General features: G+C 39.9%; 1 protein-coding gene across 1 annotated transcript in view; it reads left to right on the forward strand.

The window, feature by feature from the left end:
• Positions 1–26,982, forward strand: part of adamts7 (a disintegrin-like and metallopeptidase (reprolysin type) with thrombospondin type 1 motif, 7) — a 50,383-nt gene that overhangs the window by 11,187 nt on the left and 12,214 nt on the right. The window contains exons 5-19 of the mRNA XM_079184455.1: positions 3,620–3,703; positions 4,467–4,591; positions 5,481–5,630; positions 7,652–7,795; positions 12,350–12,494; positions 16,164–16,256; positions 16,767–16,912; positions 17,559–17,728; positions 17,850–17,983; positions 19,313–19,433; positions 19,644–19,888; positions 20,393–20,528; positions 22,564–22,690; positions 23,878–24,091; positions 24,762–26,573. Coding sequence (XP_079040581.1) covers positions 3,620–3,703; positions 4,467–4,591; positions 5,481–5,630; positions 7,652–7,795; positions 12,350–12,494; positions 16,164–16,256; positions 16,767–16,912; positions 17,559–17,728; positions 17,850–17,983; positions 19,313–19,433; positions 19,644–19,888; positions 20,393–20,528; positions 22,564–22,690; positions 23,878–24,091; positions 24,762–26,573 — 3,846 coding nt within the window. The remainder of the gene's footprint in view (positions 1–3,619; positions 3,704–4,466; positions 4,592–5,480; positions 5,631–7,651; positions 7,796–12,349; positions 12,495–16,163; positions 16,257–16,766; positions 16,913–17,558; positions 17,729–17,849; positions 17,984–19,312; positions 19,434–19,643; positions 19,889–20,392; positions 20,529–22,563; positions 22,691–23,877; positions 24,092–24,761; positions 26,574–26,982) is intronic.

A 26,982-nucleotide genomic window follows, 5' to 3' on the forward strand; every position in this document is an offset into this window, starting at 1 on the left:
ACACCACAAACATAAAAACAACATTACCGCGTTTGCCAGAGTCTTATCTTTCTCACGGTATCCATATTTTGGCACTCAGACTCCTGCTTTTTGTTAAAAGGAGGCAGGAGCTTTGTTCAAAATCACTGTTTACTGTAATGTTTCTGAATCAGCCTGCTTCTCCAACCAGGTGCGTCCTCACCATGGCAACCAGTTACACGCACGCACGCTCTCTGTCTGTGTCCACACACACACACACACACACACACACACACACACACACACACACACACACACACACACACACACACACACACACACACACACACACACACACACACACACGACTTGGAGATATTCAGTCAAGTGTGTAGCTATATATTGCGACGTCTTCGGGCAGTAGAAGCCACACTGTCAAAATTTCTTGCGAAATGTTCTAGTTAGTAGATATTATTATGAGTAGCTGAATTACACCGTTAACATTCCAGAAAGATTTTATAAAGATAAATCCTGCCAGATATTTTGAATGCAGAGTTACAGGATGTTTGAACATCTTGCAGATGTTTTGAATGACCAGATGCTGTTTCGGTTTTCCCATCCTTGTATCAGGTAACACAATGGATGGATTAAACTCCTCTCATTTAGCCGTTCGCAATTAATGTCATTACTGCCACCTAGTTAGGGGTTAAGCAAACTGACTCCTTGTCTGTTATTGATAAGCACATAAGAGAGTTTTTCTAAAACAAAGTCATGTCTGGTCTCACCGCTGCTACTGAAAGTGCTATCGGAGGACAGAACATCAGGAAAGGGAATTCACTGACAGAGAAGCCTGCGGATTAACAGGCTTTACAGACAATAATACACAGAGGAAGCGGCCATTATTCCTCACATCCTCTGCTTTTTTTGGGGGGGTCTTCTACTCCAGCTTTGAACTTTAAAGCTCGGAATGATTCCGTTTTGTGAAAACAATCTTGCACCGGATCAAGGGAAACGACCTCTTACGACCTCCAAACCATAACTAATGGCATCATCTTCCTCAGCCACCGACCGCTCCATTGTCTCGCCACTGACGCTCTCTTGAAGTTGTCAGCACAGCAGAATACAAAAGTATGAACCTGTTGTGAAGTTGTGTGCACCCAATGTAACAGCCAGGATAATCAATCTCGCCAGGAAAAAAAAGCCCTTTTACAAAAATAGCTCCCAACTTCCTTTCACATGGCTATTTATTACAGCCACATGTCACCAAACAAACGTCACATGGACATAAAGAAAGGTGCAGCAGAAATCCATTAAAGCACTGTTTACCCTTCAAGACTGGGTGCAAATGTGCAGCATGTGGGTTGAGAGGAAACGTGTCACATCAACAGCACATTGTTGCTTTAAATAGCTGCAGCTCTATTTTTAATCACGAGATAAACGATAGAGAAACATGGACAAAGATAAAAAAATAAATAGATTGTTGCTGTTAAAATGTGTTGCAAAGTTGATTCAGCTATAAGATGTGCACCACAAGTTTAAGTGAATGAGTGCCGCTATGAGAGACAAAACATTTTGATGAATTAAGTCCTTTATGTGTCGAAGCTGTTCTGTCTGAAGTGCCTCAGTTACACAACTTGTTGTCAGGTAAAAATGTCTTCTGTACAAGAACAATGAAAACAAAAACACCAGTGTTGCTCTGTGTAGTAACGGAACTGAACAGACTCAAGTGGTTATTTACAAATGCACTTTTTATTACAGAATAAGGTGCTCTCTCTTACTCCTTGGCAACAATCTGTTGCAGTTTCTAAATTGTATATTTGAGTTTCTCAAACTTTAGCATCATGTCAGCAGAACAGTGAAATACTTGTTATTTTCTCATTGAACAAAGGCATTTGTTGTGTTGAAATCTAGTTGGAAGGCTGGAGCCGTATGCATTATGAAGCATGCTTGGTGAATGAATGACTGTGAAAATGAACGCCTGCCTGTGCATGAATTATTGTATAGAATATAAAAATAAATGCATTGTTATGGACGAGCGTGCCTGTATTTGTGTGTGTGGATAAAAGATGAGATGATGTGATTATAGTATTTGTACAGTGTCCCAGGATGATCCATATACCAGGATGCACCTTTTTTAAATATTCTTAAGTATTTTAACAACCAATATTGCAAAACAGCTCATCCTAGGCACCACAATTTAGCTGTGACATTGTGGGTCAATTATTTATTATTGTGGTGAATGCAGACGAGTTTCCATTGTAAATATTACTGTTTCTGTAGCATGGATCAAGGTGTGCTTGAAAAGAACTAGCAAGAGATGTTTGAACACGGTTTGAAGGCCTAAGTGTCTGCCTCGCTCGAAGGCAGGCCGAAAATCCTAAATGTGTGTCGGGGTTTAACTTAAACTTAAATACTTGTAAAAGTTGGTGTTTCAGACACTTTCTGACAATTTGACAAGCATTTTGTTTGAAGCATACTGACGCCTTCAGAGTCGTCCTCTTTCTAGCATCTTTACCTTTGCAGTTGCGCATCTGTGTTGTGAACAAATGCTGTTATAGTTTGATTATAAGAAAATAAATCCAACATAGTACCTCTGTGCTCTGGAAATCAAAGCGAAATGGTGCTTTTATCTGCAACAGCTGTTATGATTCAGGCTATAATCAGTATATAATGAGACCTTTAAGGTTTGGTGTTCATGATGCTCACAGTCTTGAATCTCATCGGTTCCTTTCACCTTATACCTTTTTTGTTTTATGGTTCTCACCTCTAATTTCATTTTTTTTTTCACAATTTTCCCAGTGTTAAAACCGTCCGAGTAAACCATCTTATTTTAAAACAAGGAAATATTTCAGGGTTGATGGGGCCAGTTTCTACATTGTTCCTGTTGGTTGAGCACAGAGAAACTGCAGTGACTCGACGTAAACTGACTGAAAGGTTATTTGCATAACATGTGTTGACATTTGTATAGTGTACTACCACAAGAATGTAAATGTTTAAATTAGTACAAGCTATAATTAGTTTTTTTTTAATTGGTGTAGGCATTTACATGCTCAATAATTAGTAAGAACAATTGGAATAAATACAGTGAAGCTCTAAAAGCTTTGATGTCAAACCTGTGAGGTTGTTTATGGTTTACATCACCGACTAAAAGGATTCCTCTGAATGACTCGGATCAACTTATAAATTGATGCTTAAAAGGAATCAACAAATCAAAGGAAGCAAAATATACACAAGATGTTTCTGAAAAGGAAAATGTTTCATTTATTCTCTTTTTGAAAAACATTTATAAATGTTGTGATAAGTTGTAATAAGGCCTTGACAACAACAGTCATATCACTCCCAAAGTTTTGACATTCTTTCTTGAAAAAAATAAAAACATAATTTCAAGATCAGATTGTTGGGAGTTGTAAAAGGAATGTCTTCTTTTCATTTGATTGTTAGTTTTTGTAGATTTATATCCCAAAGTCTCTACCACATATGACTAGCCGTGGTTTATAAAAAGGCTAATTGTATGTATTATCCATCAATGATAATACAGCATATAATAATTATATATCACCTGCATAAAGTGTCTCATTAGGATTATTTTATATACCCAATGCCATGGTAGTTAGGAATCATGTGAGGTCCAAATGTTTAATGCAGTTTTTGTCTTTTTCAGGTGGCGGGTCTGTTCCTGGATGCCAGTATTGGAAACGCAATCAACATTGTGGTTGTTCGACTCATCCTACTGGAGCAGGAGGAGGTTAAAACGAATGCGTTTATGATAATGAAATGTGGTTCATTTTAAGGAAAAGAAACAGGGAATAGGTTTTATACCTCAAAGGCATACTGAGCAGAATGCGTAGCAGGGCTGTCACAATTCAATCAACAATGTTTTCCACAATACCAGCAGGTATATTATGAATGTAACCTGTATACACAGGGCTTTCTGTTTGCAAAATCACATTTATAATAAAGTATACTAAGGTTATTCTAGTTCAAAATATGTTCTGCTTTTGCATTGTTGGCAGCAGTCAACACTTAACAGATAGAACATAAATCTTTCCTGCACTGTCCTCAGCAGCAGCCGACAATAAGTTACAGATGTGAATGGTGCAAATAAACAGAACTAAAGCGAATACAACTGTAACAAGTTATCAGATTGATCAGGTATCAGGCTAAAAATAAGAAATGTTTTTATGCTCTTTAGTTATCCTGATAATCATGTTTACAAGTTGAAAATGCATACAGCACAGTTCATACTCTACCATTTCCTGACTTTTGTACGAATGACTGTTATTAAGGCCAATTAAAAGGCTGCAATGAATGCTGCAAGCTTAGATGGTGAAATTTAGCTGCACCTAGAGTACTTATTTAACAGCGTTTTCTGTCAAATAGAGCCTATATTCGTCTCTTTGCTGTGCACCGTAGGCATCCCATTACCTAAAAACGTATGGGACACTAGCTGTATCTGTTTGTGTTACGCTCTCCTCCATTTAACTTCATGTGACATGTGGATGTGACAGGATGACTTAAAGATTACACACCATGCTGACAACAGCCTGAACAGCTTCTGCAAGTGGCAGAAGAAACTCAACATGAAAGGAGAGGAACACCCGCTGCACCATGATGTAGCAGTTCTGCTCACCAGGTAAATAAAAACTCTTTCTCTCAGCCGCACATAATCACGTCTCCAAAGGGAGTCCATTCGTAATTGAAAAGTTATTGATTCACTGATTGATTTTTCTCTCTGCCACCACTTCAAAGCATCATATATTTTAGTCTTTTTCATTAGATATCTAACAGATGTTAGGTCACCAGCTGTAGTGAACACTGCAGTTAAAAGAATAATAATGAAATCCCAAATGCCTCAATAGATGAACAGCAGGTATAATAAAAAGGAAAAATCGGTCCAAGACGTCGTCCACCCCTGACTGATTCAGGGTTTTCTTCTTGAACTCTCATGCATTCACTGAATAATAAGCTGCCAGTTTGACAAACAACCTTTGCACACGACATGAGTCATTCATATGGTTTACAGCAGCGCACTTGTATCCTTCAAACCATTTTTAAAAAACATCACAGTTTCCAGCACAAAGGATTGTCATGGACAAAATAGCTCTTCTCTCAGACACTTGACAAATGCCATTTTCTTTCTTCCAAAGCAGCGTACCGATGCGTTTCAGTATGAAGGGGCGGCTCTTCTGGAGTAAAAACATGACTGTCTACTAAAAAAGAAAATGTTTTGCCTTTTCACCTCTTGAATCTCTTTTTCCCTTAGAGATACAATATCATTCTCATTGCTTAAAATTATTATCTACAAACCCATAGTTACATCACTTGTTTCAGACAAGTTCCTTAACTTTGCATTTTGTTGTTTATTCCATTTAAATGTTCTTTTAGCTTGTAAATTCTTGCCCATATTGATATACCCCTTCCAGTGCGACTCAACTCACTCCGACCATTTTCTAATTCACAATGAAAATAGATGTGCCGTCTTTCATGTTGAATCGACCGACATCTGACCACGCTTTTCACAGGAAGGACATCTGTGCAGCCATCAACATGCCGTGTGAGACGCTGGGTCTGTCCCATGTGGCGGGGATATGTCAGTCGCATCGCAGCTGCAGCATTAGTGAGGACACCGGCCTCCCGTTGGCCTTCACTGTAGCTCACGAGCTGGGACACAAGTAAGGTTTCACTGCACACACACACACACACGTGCACACACACACACATATTATATTTTGCTTTAGGTTCACATCGTCAAACAATCAGGAGAAAAAAAATTCCATTCCGGTTTCAATTCAATAATATAGTTTCAATTATAATTTATATTTTATATTCAACTATAAATATATTTATTGTTCATTCATTCTAAGATCCATGGACAATCGTACACCTTACTACCACGGCAATGTCCACCTGCCTTGCACAAATGCACAGTGTGCTCCACTTTGAACGTTTGCCTTAATATTTATGACGTCCGTGTGGGTGAAGTTTGAGAAAATAGAAGAATGGAAGAGAGGCAGATGCCTATTTTTATCTATAATGACTGTCACTGCTTGTTTGACTATCAAAAGGAGTAAAAGACTGAAAGAAAAGCTCAGCAGTTGTCATTCTTATCTGAGACCGTGGGATTATAAGGGTGGGTGCATACAGTAATGATTGTGTCACATGAATTAGTACTGTCTGATTATTTGTAATACGAACAATAAGAATTATCTTTGAGGAAAAATGTTCACCCTCATCGTTCCCTGTGGCAAAGCTTGTAGATTGTACATTAACAGCCTTCCAGATTCCCCTTTTAGACAATACTGCAACTAAACTATTGGCTTAGATTTATAAACCACCTTGATTTTGAAAGTTAGATTTACAACAGATGCAAATCCTGCTCCGAGACTAGAGGTTACTTGAACTTAAATGACATTTTAAATATGCTCTCTGTATTCCGATTGGTCACGTGTAACCACATTGTTTGAAAATATAAATGGAAAAATAAGCGTTTGCCTCAACTGTTCTCAATGCTGAACCCGTGGCTAACTGATGGTGTTGTAATGTGCGGAGTAACACAAACTGTAAGAGGCACATGCAGAAGTCAAACAGAGCAGCAGAGCACATGTGCTTTGAAAATAGTTTTCAGCGCATTGTCTTGTTTAGACCTACTCCATCGATCCATTTAACAATTCTTCATGCAGCTTGCAATCATAAACCCATTCTGTTCAGACTGACTCACCTCGACCTCAAGTAATGAGAACAGTATACGGTTCATAGCGTCGCTCTATTTGTTCATCTTGATTGTTGTGGTCCAGCTGAGCCTTAAGTATACCTTTTTAAAATGACTTAATTACTTACTTTATTCTCCACCATATATGTGTATGATTGGCAGCTCGTCCTTAGTGTATGTTCATGGTGTTTTCTGTTAAATGGAAGATTAAGTGGATAGACCATCGTTAATACCAAGCAGTTCTTCCCATAAGGAAGAAAATCGATTCACTGAAGCACCAACAGGGCACTGACAGACTGAGTTTGTTTTCAGCATTCATAGGTACAATCGTAGCTCGAAAATCTTTCTTTTAAAAATATTTAACAAAATATTTTCATAGTTTTTGTTTCTTTCTCATAATCAAACCCAATGTACGGGGTACGATACACAATCTAGTAGCATATAGGCTAGCTAACTAGCTGCTAAGAGCTTCAGAGAACAAATTAGTGTTTTTTTTTTTTATTGGTCTGGGGAAAAAGTTAAGAAAAATGCTTTATTTTCACTGTAGGGTTCATCCCATATATAAACACAATCCTCGCCTGTCAGCGGTAAAAGCGAGCACTTTCAGTGCCCCGAACAATTACAGTACATTGCAGCGCATTTGCTGTCTGCAGTGTGCTCCCTCATTACTGGACCAAATTATAAAAGAAATTCTATTAGACACGAAATACCAAAGCTACCCTTCAAAATAGCATCAAGAGTTTGTTCACATTTGTTTTCTTTTATCACAGCTGTGCACAGCCTTTTGATCGTGGCTCGCTACTGTTGCACCCACAGCAAAATGTATATAAATGTTAAATATTGTAATATAAGCGTGTACAATAATTGCACTCCATAAACCGATGCATGCATTTGCTTGTCATAACTTTACCTTGAAGTACGTGTTTCATGTTGTACCCACTCACTTTAATTGCCCTCTCTGTGGGATGTGCTTCTATGTCACAGCTTTGGGATTCAGCATGATGGCAACGGTAATGACTGTGAACCAATTGGGAAACGACCTTTCGTCATGTCTCCACAGCTCCTGTACGGCACCTCCCTGCCCAGGTGGTCACGCTGCAGTCGCCAGTATATCACCCGCTTCCTAGAGTGAGTGCCACACATCCTATGTGACTGCACTGCTAACTATATATATATATATATATATATATATATATATATATATATATATATATATATATATATATATATATAGTGTATGACTGAGTTTGTGTGTTCAGCGTTCAAGGTTTCCTGTACCCATGTCTTTTTAGATGCATTCATGTGCTGTCGAAGGCCATCCGTTAAATATATACACTATATGTATGGAAGTAAAAGGAGCTCATATCCGTACGTGGTGGACATACATTTTTTTTAATTTATATATCTGGTCTAGATGATAATTCATATTCACAGTTCTTTGATCTTATATGACTTGGACAAATCTCATTGATCAATCAAAACAAATAAATTCTTATGTAAGGTAACAAGAAGCTGTAACATTACTTATTAACTACAAGTAGTGTAATGTTTATAAAGTCTTAAACTCTTTTAAGGGGTGTACTTATCCTAGTTTAATTTTATTGTTGTAGACACTTTATAAAAGATTCATCAGCCTCCGTTAAATAGTTACCATTTCCTGACCTGAGGGCAGACACACTATCGTGTTCAACCTGTCTAATAAATGTACAGTAACACACACAGTTCCTGCTGCTGGATTACTGATGATGTGTTCGCATACAAAGCTCCTAAACAGCACTGAGCTGCTGTGAACAGCGGTGTTTAGACCCATCGTGGTTTAATTCCATGTTTCTTCAGCTCTTCATCTGACCACTTTACCTGTACATAAGGTACTATACTGTACTATAAGTATACTGTGTATACTTGTATTTCTTCAGAAATCAAAACAGGCCTGCTAAACTATATTAAATATAAGTTTTTGTTTTTTTTTAAGTTTCAAACAATTGGCCATGGAGTGAAAGTGCTACATTCGGTCATCATCCAGACTAAAAGTATTAGCATGGTAACAAAGAGCTAATAATTAAGGAAAGTTAGTTGCCCCAGTTCTTCAGCTCCAAGCATCTGGAATTCATTAAGTGGGTGTTCAGCTGCTTGACAGCGTTGTGGCTTCTTGACTCAACTGTGGAAAAAAAGGGCGGTGGGGCGATATTTAGTCTTGTGGGAGGTTGATTCACAAAGGCCACTGGTTTATATGTTTGTGTGTCTGGCCAATGGTAATTAAAAAGGAGACAAGAGTTGTCTCAGCACTTAAAAGCACCATTTCCCACACATTTATTTTTGTTAAAAGTTTGTATCAGTGCAATTGTGAAGTTTGAATTGGCCTGACTATACTATTAGTCGTAATTGCTTGATTGCATTGACTTGCCCTCTCGCCTCGGTTTTGTGTTTATTACTGCTAATACGTCTGCTGGAGTCACATGCTGGTTGGAAAAAAAAAAAAGACAATTGAAAAAATCATGTTCCAATTCGACAATTAAATTCAAACTGCATTTTCAATTATGTTTCGAGGAAAACTTCCACGTCAGCTAGCCACTCCAAAACAACTAAATCTGCATTGATCATTTCACTGATATGTGTCTTCCCGTCTCGTTGCTCTAAATGCCAGCGCCCCCTCTTTTCTCTGTTTTTATCTCTGTCACTGACTGCAGGACAAGGCTCCTATTGTGTATGGCTTTAGTTGTCCCGCAGGCCTCCACTGCTCTGTGCTGCTTCAGAGGTTTGGTCCGTAGGTGTTATTTTATGTGGAATGTGAAGGGTCACACTGAGCTGAGTGGTTTAGATGTTATCACAAAGATTGGCTACTTATAAACAGAGACCCCCTTAAATGTCCAGGGGAGAATTCCTGAAAGGCCACAGAGGCCAGGTTGCAAAAAAAGTTCATTTAATTGCTCTATAGAGGAACCACAGACGCAAAGGGATATCTCACACATTGCATTGCATACTTCATCAGATCGCATATGTTACAACATAATTTATATATAGATTCAGGAGTTTATTAATTGACAAACATTCCAGGACAGCTGGCTTTGACAAAGGTCGCAGAAGAACCTAATTTGCCCAGTTTCAGCCCGGAGGCACTGATGGAGAACATTTTAATTGCTGCTGTTCAACAGTTGGCGTGAGGTCAACTCAGATTTGTGGTTAAGTGCCAAACAATCAGCCTTAGGTTTCTTTAAATCCTATTTATCTATTTTTTTTATCATTATTTAGGATAACTCATGAGAGTAAAACATTTTCGATATACACATTTGGACTAACTTTGAGCACATTTTCTTGTAGCAAGACTTTGTTCAACATTTTAGAACATGTACTATTTATACAATACCTGCTCTTTAAAGCTGCCTCAATCATATGTTGATATTAACTTGGGATGTCCGGATCCGATCTCAAAGATTGGTATCGGGGCTGATCAAAGTATATTTAAACTGATCGGTATCGGCTATATTGAGCCTGAGTGAATCCTTGATTTTATGTCAGCTGTCACTCAGTGAAGATCTGGAGGGTTGAAGACAGCTTCACCTGTCAGTCTCACCTCCACTCAGCTGAGCACCGTGTGTGTGTGTGTGTGTGTGTGAGCCGCGGCAAAACACTACAAACTATGAACTACAGCCAAACACAGTATGAGCATGTTTATTTATATTATTTACATAATTTGTGTGCATTCATTTAATTTCAGCTCAGTGTTAGAGTTTCACACTCACCACGCCATGATAAATAAATGAACAGAGTACAGTTCATTCTACCTGATGCACACATGTACTGCCTATGTCCTGCTACAGATACCAGATTTTACCCAGATTCATTTTCGTTTTTGTTTCCTTTCCTTTCGTCAAATTATTTGATTTATTGATTGCTGGTGTGGTATAAAGACAGTTTCAACAAACATAACTAAAATGTTTTTGAAAGAGATTACCAACCCTAGCTTAAATTTAAATAATATATTTGAACAAAATACTCATTATTTTGACTGACAGAATTAAGTGTAATTGGCTGTGGTAATGGGAAGCTATAATGAGACACCTAACAAAGTATTAAGCGATGCCCTTTGCTGTACTTCCTCCTCTGGAAGTCATTTAAAAGTGGTAATGACACACTCAGCTCATCTGTGCTGCTACACTACAGAATCAAATAGCAGACTATTATTATTATTATTATTATTATTATTATTATTATTATTATTATTTCCCTTTAAAGTCAACTGAGAACCAGTTCTCATTTTCGACGACATGGCCAAAAAAGGCAGCAAAAGGAGACAAGTCGATACAAGACAAAATAAAAAATAGATCTCAAACAAAAATTGCAACATCACAATATGTACAATACATAAAACAACAACTGGCGAAGCAAATTCCGAAGCAGGTGCAGTGATCAGAGCCCATCGTTTGTAATGCGTTATTAAAGGAGGGTAACGGATACATTTTAATTAAAGGAATTCACAAGTCACAGAAGAATAATACATCTATACTTGAAGGTCAATATTAGCTTATTTCTTTTTACATGTAATACACATTACTTTTACAGTTTAAATTAGTTTTTAATCTGCAAGTTTTAATTGGACCAATACTTTTAATGTACTTTTGATTGAACTTGATTGCTTCTGTTGAAGTTAACAAACACCATTGATGTCCTGTGATCATGTGACCTTATTTGTGCGATCGTCCATGAAATGCATATGCAGTGAGGAGAGAGGAGAACCTTGCAGACGCTCTCACAAATGAAACGCAAACTGCAACTCCAGCCTGTTGCGTCCGCTTGATAAATACTGCGCGTGTGTTTAAGGCAGAATGTGCCACAAGCCTCACACGATCTGACCCACTTATCGACTCTGAAGGAATATCCAACGCTTTATCCCGCATATCTGACTCTCAGTGATTTACAGGAAACCGATACAAAAGAGTTGGATGTAGCCTGTTGTGAGAACAATTATATTTCATTCAGGTTGCTCAGCCGACAAACCCATTAATAGAGCCCTGTAATTGATTTTCCTGGAAGAGTCCATTTTGATAATTGGTGCGGTGATATTCAGAAAGCAGTATTCACCCTGGGGATGATGTATTTAAAGACACGCACACTTTGTGTCTTTGCGTGTTGTGGGAGGAGGGGAGGTTTTGAGAATTGTGCTCCAAACAAAAGCTGATTTAGACTTATTAAAATTGTTTTATTATTTACAACAATTTTATTTATGCCACTGCACTGTGCCGAAATACTGTTAACATTCAGTGTCAGTTTGTATCTGTAAGATGTGAAAATAGTTTTTATTTTATTTTTTTCTGCCATAATTCTAGTTGTCTTAAGACAAGATCTTGGTTTATTTGTTTTAACTTAATGAACATGCAGTGCTAGAGCCGAGTGTACACATATTTAGTGGATGGACAGTTGAGTCAAGAAGGATTAGTGAAATAATTTGAAGGAAAAGTGGTAGTTTAGAGGTCAATGCTGAAGTGCTGGTCCATTGCAGTTCCTGGATATTATTTTGTAGTCTAACACTAACGCAAAACGATCAGCATTTCTCGGATTGTCAAAGAAGATTCTTCGTGTCTGCTATTGTGTGTGTGCGTGTGTATTTAACAAATGCATTTTAGAACTGTGCTTACCAGAGTTTCTTTTTGTAATCATCCACCTCCCTCCTGTCATCTCTCACAGTCGCGGCTGGGGCTGGTGCCTTGATGATGCCCCGGTAAAGGATAAGCCGTCTCTGAACTCGGTGCTTCCTGGGGTTCTGTACAGCTCTGCCCATCAGTGTCGGCTGCAGTATGGATCTGGGTCCCTGCTCTGCGATGACATGGACGTAAGGCTCAAACACATCAAAATACATCCATACAAAGCCATGTGCAGTTTTATGGAAACAACGGGGGTCTCTTGTGGTCTCATTGTGGTCTCATTATTTCCTTTCTCTACTATTCTCTCCACTTTGCTCGGTCTTGGCCTGCCTTGTTTTGTTTTCGTGTCTCTCCCATATATACTTGCAACAACGTCTGTTTGCTTCCGATTTGACCCGCTCTTCGACTCTTCAAGCGCTCATAGAAATATGTTTTTCTTTGTGCTCTCTGCCTCCTCCCTTTGTCCCTGATCCTATTGTGTTTTCAGTACAGTGTGTGCTGTTCAAACTTTACCATTTCATTATTGTATCACATTGTTCACAACAACAATAAGTACATCATGTGTACTTCTTTTATTAATGCACTGAACCTACTTGAATTTTTTTTAGTTTCTGATAGATTGGATATTGTATTTGAATCATTACTCCAAAGAGTACGTGCTTCACTGTTTTTAACTGATGTCCAATTCTAACATTGGACATCATAAACAACATTGGCACTAAAAGACCTGAGTGGCGTCTGCAGGTCCTCTTTTCGGGGTGCATACCAATAACTAATAACCTTCACCAATAAAGTAGAGTAGCGTACTATATACGTAACTTTGGAGGTGGGTATGAACATTTTTAGCAGTCGCTCAAATATTCTCTTTTATAGATTGTGGTCTGACGATGTCAAAGAGACTCAAGTAAAAAACAACCAAAAAACAACCTGTAACAATAAAAGTGAACCAACATATTGGTTAGTTGTCATATTTCACTGGAAATCCACCAATAATGCAATCATTTCAGTCATATTATTTTATTCAGGCACAAAATAAGTGTAAATTATAGCCTGAAGGAGCAATCAGAGTTACCGAGTTATCAACATTTTCAATATCCTTATGTTATTTTATTATTATATAGGAAATCAGGACACATGTCTGCAGTATAGGTCACTTCACTATCGTAATGAGTCTTTACACACGGCTTCTAGAGAAAGGCATTTTTTTTTAAACATTAAAGCATGTAAACATGTTCTAGTAGAAACCCAAAGTAAAAGTAAGAACCTGAAAATGAGCATGATATGTGCCCTTTTAAAATGTTCTGGGATTGAGGGCATCTTTTTTTTAAATTCTTGATGGACTACAGGAACGGTGTCGGTAAACCTGCTGTGCAGCTTCCACAACCCTCTGCACTTTGATGTATCATGTGGTCATTATCAACACTTACACACACACCTGATGGCAAGCTCGACAGTGAATTATGTCTCCAAGGTGTGAGCCTCTACTATAGTAATTGTACTGAAAGTTTTGAATCCAGACTGGGACCTACAGATCCTTCTTAATCAGTGTCAATAGATCGAACCAACAGCTTGTTACTCGTATGTTGGTTCGAGCCTCATCTTACAATCGTTTTACAAATTGTAGAGTTGATATTAAGTCACTCTGTGCAATTGTGCCATTAACAATTTAAAAGACTGTTGATTTAGATGACCTGTCAACAGCTGAGTGTAATCTTTCAAATATCGCTCTATAAGTAATGATCTCATCTCAGTGTCTCACCACTGAGATGTAGCCTATCCTACTTTTAAATAACCCAGGCTAGACAAGGAGCTGTAATGGCACTGACCTTTAGTTAGAGTTGTAACACTGTGTCTCAGGCCGCATTAAGTCTGTAGGAAGCATTGGATTAAAAGACCCCAAGGGAAGCTGTATATGCATTTCTACAAGTACTAGTAAAAAAAGGTTTACGGCTTAAGTTTCAAACTCAGGACTTTTAAAGTGAGTAACTCCGGTTTAATACCAGACATGGTGGTCAAAAGTCACAACTGCAGGATATTTGTAAATGGTCAAATGTAGGCAGCACTGAGGGATACCACAGTTGATAGCCAGCATCATTTTTGCTTTGCTATATACTGTCCCTCAGTCTTCGGCAGACATGAATGTGTTCTTCTATCTTTTCATCTTGATTATAAATCGCACATTTCGACTACGATTCAATAACATTACTGACTGAAGGTTGCAGATTAAGGTAAAATAAGATAATCCTTTATTAGTCCCACAGTGGGGACTTTTGAAGGATTACAACAGCAAAGTGGACAGTGCAGCAAGAGATATCAGTAAAAGAATAAAAACAAGAGAATAAAAGCAAAACAAGTACATTACCTTAGAAAATAACATTTTTTGCATTACAATCATTATGGATAAAAAACTCTACAGGTTATGGTTTAAAAGAAGTAGTTTGCATGACACGTTGTTCGACCTCGCTGGAAGTGTTCATAGTTGTTCTGAACGGCCACAATCGAAGGCCGACTGGAAAGCCAGCCGTCAAAGAGAGCAGGGAGACGCGATATCGTTTGAATGTGGGGACAGCGTGGGCACCTTTTCAGAAGGTCACTCCTCGGAGACATTCATTATGTTGCAGTCTGAAAACATGTTCACTTGAAAACAGAAATTGTTGTGTCAAGAAAGAAGAAAAAGAGACCTTAATGAAAACTTGGTTGTGTAATATGATCAGACACGTCGCCTTCTATAATCCAACATGAGAAAGCTGTTGAGGGAGGAGGTTTCAGAAGTTATTCAACCATCTGACAAGCAGGTCTGATGGAGCTCACTGGAGCTTGAAGGAACCTGCTGGTTTCATTTTCTGTTCTGTATCTGTAAGCAGCTCAACATGTCCGTACAGAAGAATCTAATAGACTTGACGTGATCGAAGTATAGTAACGATTTTTGACACAGGATTTGCATAAATGGACCAATTAAGAGTATTTCCTGCGGTATGTGTGTTTGAGTAGATGTATTGCAGATTTTATATAAATCCTGTCTGACATTAAAGCTGTCCATCTTAAAGCTTTGTAGGACTCCTGTGTATTATGGCCGGAAGCAGATCTGAATGATTTATACGCAGCTCCTCCGGCCAGAGCAGCAATAATGGCAAAAGGATGGATGGGCGGAGAGCACACACATGCATTTTTCCACCAATTCCTCAAAGTAACAACATAGTGTCTCTACATGTACAATCAGTTGGCGGGAATGTGTACCTCATCAACCGCATGGTAGTGCAGCATGAATTACAAAATGGTGCCAGGAGTGAACAAAATCTCTCCATGAACACTACATTCAGCATAAACAAAGAGATACTTCATATGGAATTATAGATTTTCATGTTGTATAACAGTGTTATGTTTTGCCTTTATCTTTGTGTTATCAGTCAGAAGATAGTTGGAACATTATTCATTGGAAAATAAGATAAATATTGCTCACAGATCACTGTAACTTGTTGCATTCTGAAGGTTCAAATCTCACAAAACATCCTAATCTTCAGTATGACGCTTTGGGCCAAATGCAAACACATTCAACACAAATGTCAAGCAAATGCAACAAGAATGGGCTCAGACAATTGGAGCAATCAGCCAAGGAACTTCTTAACAAACGGTACATTTCACCTTTTGGTGTTATCAGTCCTCACAAGCAGATTTTACCACTGTGGGAAATACAAAACCCAATCGAAAGAGGAAAAACATCTTCAACACATCTGCAAATCCAGATTGATTGCGTTCATACAAAATCTGCATTTTAAACATTCTTTTGTTTACTGTTAATTTATCATAAGTACACCAGCGAACATGCTGTGGTACTAAGACACTCTCTGCTTTCCTAGAATGTATGCAGCACTCTGTGGTGCACTGTGGGAACAACCTGCCACTCGAAGCTGGACGGGGCTGTGGATGGGACCAGTTGTGGAGAGGACAAGGTGAGTCCTTCATTTCATGAGCATATAAAATGAGACCTGCATTATGAATTTGTTGTTGACAACCATCAGTGTTCAGTCTCTAATGGGAAGGGGCTTTATCATGGGAGTCTTTCCTGTTTGTTTTTTAACTGAGAGAACTAAGAATTTAATTTCCATCAACGTCTTCATTGTTATTGTGCATATGACCGTAAAGAACTTGAACCAGATTCCTCGTGGCAGCAGGTTGGCAGAATGAAAATAGTGACTAATGTAGCTACATAAACTACCGTGACACGCAAAGTAATGAAGCGCAAACAAAATCTTCTTAGCTCTCATGAAAAGTGCAGAGAAAATCTACATGTGGTGATATTTAGACATACGTAATGTATCAGAATAGAGTACAAACAGACAGAGTTCTGTCTGTATTTCAGACATCATGGTGAATGCAAACCTTAAAAGAACAAGAAGATGAAGCTCACGGTTTGTGTAAATGTATTTAATCATTTAAGCTTTGCTGTTTTTTTTTACTAGTGGTGTTTCAGTGGAGAGTGTGTGGTGGTTGGATATCAGCCAGAGAGTGTAAATGGTGGCTGGGCATCGTGGAGCGAGTGGTCAACCTGTTCAAGGACGTGTGGGGCCGGAGTCCGGAGCGCCCATCGAGGATGTGATAACCCAGTGTAAGTTTTACTCTTCAGCCACAAATAATTCAGAAAGTCTTCTTGATTTTAACTATTGTTTTACAATTAAATTAGTATTTCAATCCTTTTTCTGCGAATGAAGAGGCTTATTTATGAGCTAATACGAATCCTTTAATATCCGATATACAGTTTAAACACAGAGCCATTGGTAAAAGGCTGTTTAACTGTACTTAGACTTTTATGCTTTAATGTGTAATGTAGTCTCTTTATAAGAACATGGGAGAGATTAAGCTTTTTCGGGCAATACATGAGATACAGATAATGATTGACATTTGGATGATGAAAGGAGCATCGGGCAGTAACTTAATTCACACATTTCATCTATCTTTAGATTGCCAGTGAGAGACGGTAGAAGTTATTGTGTAATCTATAAACAATAGGGAGGATGTTCTAAGCAAAGAAATCACAGAGATATCACAGAACCTTTCTTTTTATGAAAAAAAGGATGTGTTTATATATTTGACATTGCTTTTAATGTGTTTAATGAAATGAAGGATTTAACACAAAATGAAAATACAGATCTAAAACGTCTCCTCTTCACGCCGCCATTTCTCACCTTATCACAAATGTTTGAAAGTAAGAGTCAATGAGCAGAACTGAAATACTGCCTTTGACGATCCAACAGTCCTAAGTACAGAGGGAAGTATTGTTTGGGAGAGAGACGGAGGTACAAGATCTGCAACGCCACACCGTGTCCTCATGACCTGCCCACCTTCAGAGACATCCAGTGTGCTCACTTCAACACCGTGCCGTACAAGGGCCGGTTCTACAAGTGGGAAGCAGTCATCAACCGAGGTGGGCAGAGCAAACTTCATTTAGGCTGTGACGGTATTCAGGCAAAGTTAAAACGGCACCTTTTGGCTGTTGTGCAATACTCACCACAACTTTGTGTCTCTCCAAAAACTCTCTTTTTCAGTCAGCCCTTGTGAGCTGCACTGCCGTCCACTGGATGAACATTTTTCTGACAAGATGCAGGAGGTCGTCGCTGATGGGACGCCGTGCTACCAAGGCAACAAAAGCAGAGATGTGTGCGTGAATGGCATCTGTAAGGTATCAACACTGTTCCACATATTCTTTCACAAATATGTTTCGTTGTCTCCGCTTCAGCGTTTGACAGCATTCACTTGATTATTCCATCCTTGTATTTCTCATTGATTTCCGTGTTTCTGCTTCGTTAGTCATGCAGTATATTTAGTTGATTTTCTCTGCAAGCCAGTGTTGCACATTTGACATTCTGCAGGAAAATGAGCTTGTTGATAGAAAGACGTCGTGGCCGTTATCTCACTGCTCTTGCCTATCACCCGGGGGCCAAAATGCCAGTCACTGATAGAGACGTTGTTTTGATACTGACTGGACAGCAATTACAGACTTTGTGGCTCTGATTTCATGACATTTTGTGACATTTATGTCAGGAAGCAGCATGTCTTCCACCTTTTTTACCTGGAAACTATTTGCAGTTTTCAAGGGTCGCTGTAACATTGAATGCCGAATCAGTATTTCTCAAATTGATCGTCCTTAAAGGTGCTTTGTTCAAAATTGGGAGAAAAAATATATCAGAAAGCAACTGTTTGCCACTATATGTAAAGATAAAGTGGATTAATGTTTACCTGAGCAGAGAATGAAGTCACTCTCCCGCTCTGTGTGTTGTAATGCGAGCTTCTCTGTGCATTCTTTATGTAGCCGGTCCGGCCGTGTGTGCACGTTAGTGCATGAGAGTATCTGTGTGTGCTCCACTTGCTAGCTTATTGCCGCCGCTCTGCATTGCGCTCATACGGCGGTGAGCGCTGATAACGGCGTCCCGACCCACGGCCTGGATGCGAAGCGTAGCCCCAACTCTCTTATTCCTCCCAAGCGACAACCAGTGCTGAGAAATAAAGCCAGCGCGGAAGTGACAAAAACTACTGTTGATCAAATGTTCATATACCTGAGGCAGGCTCCAAAAGCGAGTCCATAGACCTTTATGTTTAAATGCCCGACTTTACTGCGGAAATAAACATGTTTACAGCCTGGTAAAAAGACAGTTTTGATCTCTATAGCAAAAATTTTACTTGCTTGACAACTGTACCGGGGGTGAATTTATATATTTCTATACAGGTTGTGACAATAATCATAAAGCAGCAAGAAACAATATTAAGGATTACTTGGATCTTCACTTACATCTCCTGTCTTCTCTGAACAAGTCAGGGGCAGATGAGGAAAGGTGAGGCATGGTTGTGTTCTGTGCACGATTGAACAGATCCTGTAGGGCTCATCAAGTCTTTAATATGCAGTCCCCTAATTGCAGCATTATGCCTGTTATCTAAGTTTTACCTTTGTTGTGTATTCACTTTGTTCGAGATGATGCATTGTGGAGTTCATTTTGATGCATATGTGTTCTAGAACTTAGGCTGTGACTATGTGATCGACTCCCGTGCTGTCGAGGATCGCTGTGGAGTGTGTCATGGTAACGGCTCCACCTGTACAACTGTGAGGAGAACATTTGAGGAGACTGAAGGACTTGGTATGTTTCCTAATAACTGTGTTTTAGCAATAGACCACTTCGTGGAAGATATTTTGACATGGGTGACAATTTAAAACAAAACTCCTTTTGGTAAAAGCCTAAAACTCTCCAGGTGGCATTTTTCTCCTCCGTCTTCTCCACTATTTGTTAACTGTGTATCAGGTAACGTTGTCCTTCAATTTCACTTATTGAAAATGAAATGCCCTTTAGGCTACGTAGACATTGGACTGATCCCAGAGGCAGCCTGGGACATCCGCATCGAGGAAGTGGCTGAAGCTGAGAATTTCTTGGCGCTACGAAGTGACAACCCCAACAAGTATTTTTTGAATGGTGGCTGGACGATTCAGTGGAATGGAGAGTACAAGGCAGCCGGGACAGTATTCACCTACAAGAGGACGGGACACCTGGAGAACCTGACGTCTCCTGGGCCCACCATGGAGCCACTGTGGATTCAGGTCAGATTAACCTCTAAATGTAATGTTTTGCGTTTAGAAGACCAGAAAGCTAAACCTAGTCTGCCAGATGTGGTGGAAACGCAAAGAGGAAATATGCAACTTTTTTTAGTTTGTGAAGTAGTCCCTTTGTTCCTGGGAATATTTTGTCAATAAGGGCTGAACGTTTTCTGTATGTCTCCACGCCGACGACAGCCGTGGTCGCTGTTGTCCGTATCGTTCTTGAGAACATGATATCTCAGAAACGCCTTCTCGGAATTTCTTCAATTTTGGCACAAACGTTCACTTGGTCTCAAGGTTGAACTGATTTAAAATTGGCTGGTCAAAAGTCACCCTGACCTCAAAAACCTGTTCTTGGCCATAACTCAATAATTCATCTGCTAATTATGAAAATTTCACACAAATGTTTAATAGGATCAAATGATGAAGTGATGACATTTTAGACACCATTTTGGTGGTAATTCTAGTTGGTTTTTAATCTGTTTGATATTGTCTTGTGTGTTACAGCTTCTCTTTCAGGAGAGCAACCCAGGAGTTCGGTACGAGTACACAATTAGTCAAAATGTGGACAACAACTCCTCTGCGTCCGTTTTCTTCTGGAAATATGGTTCATGGACTGAATGCAGTGTGACATGTGGAACAGGTAAGAGAACCAATTTGAGGTTTTGCTATCGATAGGTTTGTTTTCTCATGGTTCATCCTGTTTGTTCATCCTGTTCATATTTTACATTCTCTAACTAGGCAGGTCAAACCCTTTATGTTTTAATTGTATACTCTGTATACAAAGCTTGACATACAACTATTCACAGAAATATTATGAATTAGCATTTATCTTTTTCCATTACATTTGTATGGAAACGTAATGTTATATTGACGAGTACAGCTGACTCTGAACATACGTTGGTTACATTCTGATCTCTCTTTTTGTGAACTGCTTCATATGCAATTTCAGTATTGCTCAAACATGTGCATTTTATTAATATGAAAGTTAAGATTAGATGATTAGATAAAGGTATTGTACAAACTCTACTGAGCAGAACAAAGGATGTGTCGGTGATAAAGATTAAAGAAGCTTTTACAAGTCAACACTAGACGTATTTCATGTGCGCACAAATCTGTGTGAAGCTATTTATCAACGTGGGAGGATTTGCTTTTCACTGATCTACCAGAAGAGCTGTTGCTTTTGATTTGCATGATGGGCGTTGAAGATCAATTAGGTGCTTCACGGTGTGGGACGAATAAAGGATTTGAAAGCTTGTCCCATGTGGCTGAACTGTAAATCTTTGGAAACAAGCGTTGCATTAAACCGATTAAATAGAGCTGCCTTTTGGGCTTAATGCAGTGAGTACTGTGTAATCTATCTATCTATCTATCTATCTATCTATCTATCTATCTATCTATCTATCTATCTATCTATCTATCTATCTATCTATCTATCTATCTATCTATCTATCTATCTATCTATCTATCTATCTATGTTTAGAATCAAGCAACTCACACTGGCTTTAGTACTTTAATTGTTACTGTACAAAATTTAAATTCAGCACAATACTTGTCCTCGTTCTGTGTGGCAGGAACAGGGTTTTACCAACATTTAAAATGCATTAGACCAAAATATCTACAGTGTGAGATCACAGAACATTATTCATTCAAGTGGATGTTGAATTTAGAAGAAAAAGGCAGTGTCCTCAACATGGCTTACAGTTTTTTGTTATTTCTTCTTTAGTTGCAACCAGCAGCTCTATAGCTGTCGGTCTGTTGGTCAGTCTATCCACAAAAGTTTCCTTACACTTTGGCGCCCACAGTTTCCATCCTAATGGGCTGACATTTGGCATAGGGTTCAAGTTTGTGGGTGTGAAGGTGTGTTTCTGTTCATGGCAATTAGCAAAATAGGGTTTGGCAGTGACCGTGGCCTATGACAGTAGGGGCGGCTTTGGCTCTGTGGTTAGAGCTGGTAGTCCTTAATCACAAGGTTGGCAGTTTGATCTTTAGCCGCTCCTGTCCTCATGTAGAAGAGTCCTTGAGCCAGACACTGAACCCAAGTTGTTTCCTGTGCGCTTTACAGCAGCTTTACACTGCTCCAAAATACTCAGGATTGGTTAAAAGCAGAGGTCAAATTTCATGTATGTGACGATTAAAATGATGTTTTATGTGAAAAGGTGCATTACTTCTAAACAGGTTCATGTACCATGAACTTTTTGTCGTAGACTTTGCACTCAGCAGAGTTCCTTTTCCATTAGTGACGGTTTGCCCCACCCCCCTACACTTTAGCCCCACCCCTTTTAATAAATCACGTACCGTTGGTCGTAAACACTCTGCGAATCAGTAGGTTGTGTGTGATGATGTGGACACATGTAACTCGTTGCAGCTACTGTGAATCCATGCCTGTTTCTTTCCGCCTCCATCTGGGCTTCAATCTGACGTAGCTGTCTTGTCCTTCAAGAGGTGTCTTTGAAGATTTAAATTGAATCAAGCAGAGGCCACAGGGAGGTGAGAGGTGTCACCTGCTCTGACGGGGTGGAAATAGTGATGATTACGTCTTTAGAAGACCAGTCCTATTAATGTACTGCTTTGTGCAACGCTGTCTGGAGAGGAGATTGATTTGCGATGTTGAATAGCCAAAATGTGTTTGTGCGTGTAGTCACAAAAGTTTATCTCCCCTCCCACTGGTATTCCAGGTGTTCAGAGGCAGATCGTTCACTGTGTGGAAAGGACAACTGGGATAGTGGAGGAGCAATTCTGTGACCCTTTAACCCGGCCTGACGATAACCAAACCAGCTGTAACAAGGATCCATGTCCAGCCATGTGAGTTTACCCTCTGGACATTGTGAATACTGCTGGTGTCATTTTGTATACACACACACACACACACACACACACACACACACACACACACACACACACACACACACACACACACACACACACACACACACACACACACACACACACACACACACACACACACACACACACACACACACACACACACACACACACACACACACACACACACACACACACACACACACACACACACACACACACTCAGAGATAAGACAGTTGTCTTGCAACCTTTGCAGGAGCTTTGTGGTGTGCATGGGAGAAAACTATACTATACTATACACTCTAGTTTTCAAGCACTAGAGTGTGCTTGAAAGCATGAGGAGAAACAACAGGTGGAATAAGTGTCTAGACACAGCTGGCAGGTTTCACTGAGAATCAACACTCTGTTTTCCTCCCACACATTTTATTGCACCAAACCGCAGCTTGTTAACGTCTGGCAGCATCAGCAACAAAACGACTCTATTTCCTCTTTTGTTCAAATGGATCAGCAGCACCCAGTTCCTTTGCTACAGATGATGTAGGAGCCATTACAATTACAATAAAGGACAACATTTGTGTTGAAAGTTCTTTGCATGATGAAGGGCATAGACATTAATCAGTGATGGATACACTGTCACTGATTAAACCCTGTGTTTCTATCACCATCTTACAAAGCAAGCAATTAATGATTTTAGCTTTTGGGCTTTTTGCTTTTAATACTGTAGTTGAAGTAGCTAAAATTGTGAGACAGGGACTGAAAGTTTAAACTAGCAGAAATCTCACCATTAAAATTAAGCAAGACGTGAGACATAATCTGCTCCTCATGCTCTTAAAACAAAATGCACACCTAGCTTCCCGAGCACATACAGGGAGATGTGGATTCCCCTTTTTATTTGGACTTCAGTATTGTTTTTTGACACACAAAAAAACAACGTGGAAATTGTGTGCCTGAGGGTGATACAATTAAACTCACTGAGCTGGCAGCACAGCTGTATAATATTGTCATTTTTATTCACAAGTGTGCCATTAAATTGTCAATATTTGCACCGTGTGTGTGTGTGTGTGTGTGTGTGTGTGTGTGTGTGTGTGTGTGTGTGTGTGTGTGTGTGTGTGTGTGTGTGTGTGTGTGTGTGTGTGTGTGTGTGTGTGTGTGTGTGTGTGTGTAGATGGTGGGTTGGAGAGTGGCAGAAATGCTCGGCGAGCTGTGGGAGCTTGGGCCTGACTAAAAGGACAGTGCTCTGCATCCAGGCAGTAAGTGCTGAGGAGCAGGAAGCCCTGCAGCCCAGTGCATGTGAACACATACCCAAACCTGAGTCCCTATCCTCCTGCAACACGCACCTCCCCTGCCCAGCAGACTGGACCGCGGGCAGCTGGTCAAAGGTGAGTCTCAAATGGATTATGGGGTTGTAGTGTCTCTGCAACTGTGCTGCTTCAAAATGTCATGAACATGCAAATTGTTCTACATAAATTCTTACAGATGCTTTCATATTTTTTGATGGTGTAGATTATGTAGTGATCTTGGAGAAAGTGGTTCATGCTGTGATTGTCTAGTTCTTCTGTAGTGTGCGTTTCTTCATTATTCCATCTCAAGCTTTTACAAAATACAAAAGTGAAAGAGTTGACTGGCATACACAGACAGACCCATATTGTTCAGATAGTGAGTAACCACACAAAGGTCATTTCCTTTGTGTTTTGTTTTGTCATATCCAACTCTTTTTTTTTATTTTTTTATTTTTTTCTGCACACTTTTAAGAAATGTTTTAGAAATAAATGAAAGAACTTCATCAATGTTTCCTCAAACTGAAGCATGTGCATTGACAGTATTTTGTGTTTGGTGCTAATTAGCAAATGAGAAATTGTTTCAGTCCTGGCTCCGTCGCAGCTGTTATGCGCAAGGAGCTGAGGCTACAAGAATCCAATTTAGCTACTTTTTTCTTGCATTTACAAGCTGTACTTTATATTGTAGTTATACCCTCAATTTTAAAGAACATTTTAAAAGTAAAAGCTTGGCCTAATCATGATCTGATGTTGTGTATTTTCTCCCGTGCAGTGTTCGCTGACTTGTGGAAGCGGAGTACGTCGCCGTAATGTCACCTGCTCTAGAAACACCGGTGTTGACTGCGACCCTCAGAAGAAGCCCCTTGCTGTGACTACCTGCTACGTCCAGGACTGTCCACAAGTGGTGGATAATTTTGGAGGCGTCGACTGGTCTGGAAGTGGCTGGTTGAGCAAAGAAGTGCTCAATGAAATTAACTCCATACCTGAAGTTAAACCTCCTCCCAAATACAGCACCACCAGAGCCCAGCCAAGAAGTAATAATAATCACCTCGACAACATTGTCGGGGGGAATTTTCACTATCACAATAATCTTGAAAATATCGATCACTCTCCGGAAAACAGTGTTCAAGTTGATGATTTTTACTATGACTATAATTTTATCAACTTCCATGAAGACTTGTCGGATGACTTTGACAGCGATGGAAAAGATTTAGGGGACAGTCACGGATTCGATGCTCCACCGGAGACCAAGCCAACCCGCAGAGTGAAAGAAAGTGAAACTACAGAAGGTCCTTCAGACATTTTTACATTTCCAAATTCCACCGCCTACACTTTGAAAACTGAAGCGCCACAGAACACAGATCTGGATAATACAAAGGACAATGGAAATGCAGCAACAAAGGAGTCGATGCAAACGCATTTTGAAAATTTGAATGACCTTCTGTCTGAGGATTCTCTTCTGCCCGTGTCTGCCACTCGCTCACCGCTGTCGTCTACATCTCATTCACAAACAATTAAAGAGACACGTGAGCAGGATGTGTCGTGGCCTGAAAACATTAGCACAATGCCTAGTCTGGTTTCCACTACAGAGGAGCCCAGACATGATGTGAAATGGGAGCAATATGGAGAGGAAGCTGAAAATAACTATGATATTTTCACTGACGATGTCACTGTGATTCCAAAACATGCCGCTTCCGCCCTCGCACACCAAACCAATATCGATGCCACTGTCGCTACAACCGTGAGTGCTCAGGAGACAGAGGAACATGATGATTACAGCTACAATGAACATTTTACACTAGGTCCGGATATCTCTGCAGACCAGGAAGATGTAGAGAGTCCAGAACCTGTTGGCTCTCTCATGCCAGAAACTATAATTCAGGATCAGACTAAAGTCCAACTGGATGAAAGTGCTTCAGAAATACCTCAAACAACCAGTCAATCAACAACTGCCTTCACCTCGGAGGATCTGGACTTGGATCAGACTGATTTTGATCCAGTTTATGCCACTAGGGAGGGTAATTCATGGGATACAGACCGTGACCTCGGTACAACCTCACTTCCTGCCTCTAAGAAATCCACTCCTCTCCCTGTTCCCTTTCCGCAAATCTCAGGAAACCGAGAGGCCTCTGACTCTACGCCTTCAACTGGAATAGAAATCATACCTCCCACAAACCTGGAGGGAGCCACTCAGCCCGATCCAGCTGATGACCTGCCAGCTACGGTGAAACGGATACCGACACAACCCACCTTCACTGAAAGAACTGGAACGAATTCCGCATCTCGAGCTCAATTGTCGGATTCAGCTGACTTTGACTACAACGAAATAGTCGTTCCCTCGTTGGTGAGGAGCAGCAGTGGCACTGATCCGGGCCCCTCATACCAGCTTCCGGCAAACGCGGCAACCACTCCTCAGCATGGCACTACACCAGTACGACACATGGAAGCACCAACAACTGTTGGGCCCATTTTGCCAACCCATCCACCTATTCTGTGGCCGCTTCCAGTCCCGACGTCTGCCCCAACTTCAGCCTCCACACAAATCACTACCGCTGCCTACTGGGTCACCAGCAACTGGAGCGCTGTGAGTCCACATATTCTGGTGTTCCACTTATACTGTGGGATGTAGCACAGCTGTGTCTCGTTATTTTTTTGTCTCCGTCTGCTTTTATTATGCAGACGGAGAGTCTAGTTTTGGTCCCTGCACACATGTGTATTCTTTGGAGACCTAAAGCTTATGCAGCGAATGTCAATTTATGTAATGATTTTTTATGGAACATTTGACAAACTGTTGCGTCCGCACAAACCCCTGTTGTGCAGTATATACAATTTAAAGAATTTGCATTTATATGATTGTAATAAATAAGGAAAATAACTGAAAGCGACAAAGCTCTCTGAATTTCCCATGATTTGCATTGTTATCAGTGATGTCTCTTGTGCACGCTGGAGCTGTTCGTGCATCCAACCCTGTAGTGTATTCATGTGTTACTACA

This window comes from Pholis gunnellus (genome assembly GCF_910591455.1).
Source record: "Pholis gunnellus genome assembly, chromosome: 1".
Taxonomy (NCBI): Eukaryota; Metazoa; Chordata; class Actinopteri; order Perciformes; family Pholidae; genus Pholis; species Pholis gunnellus.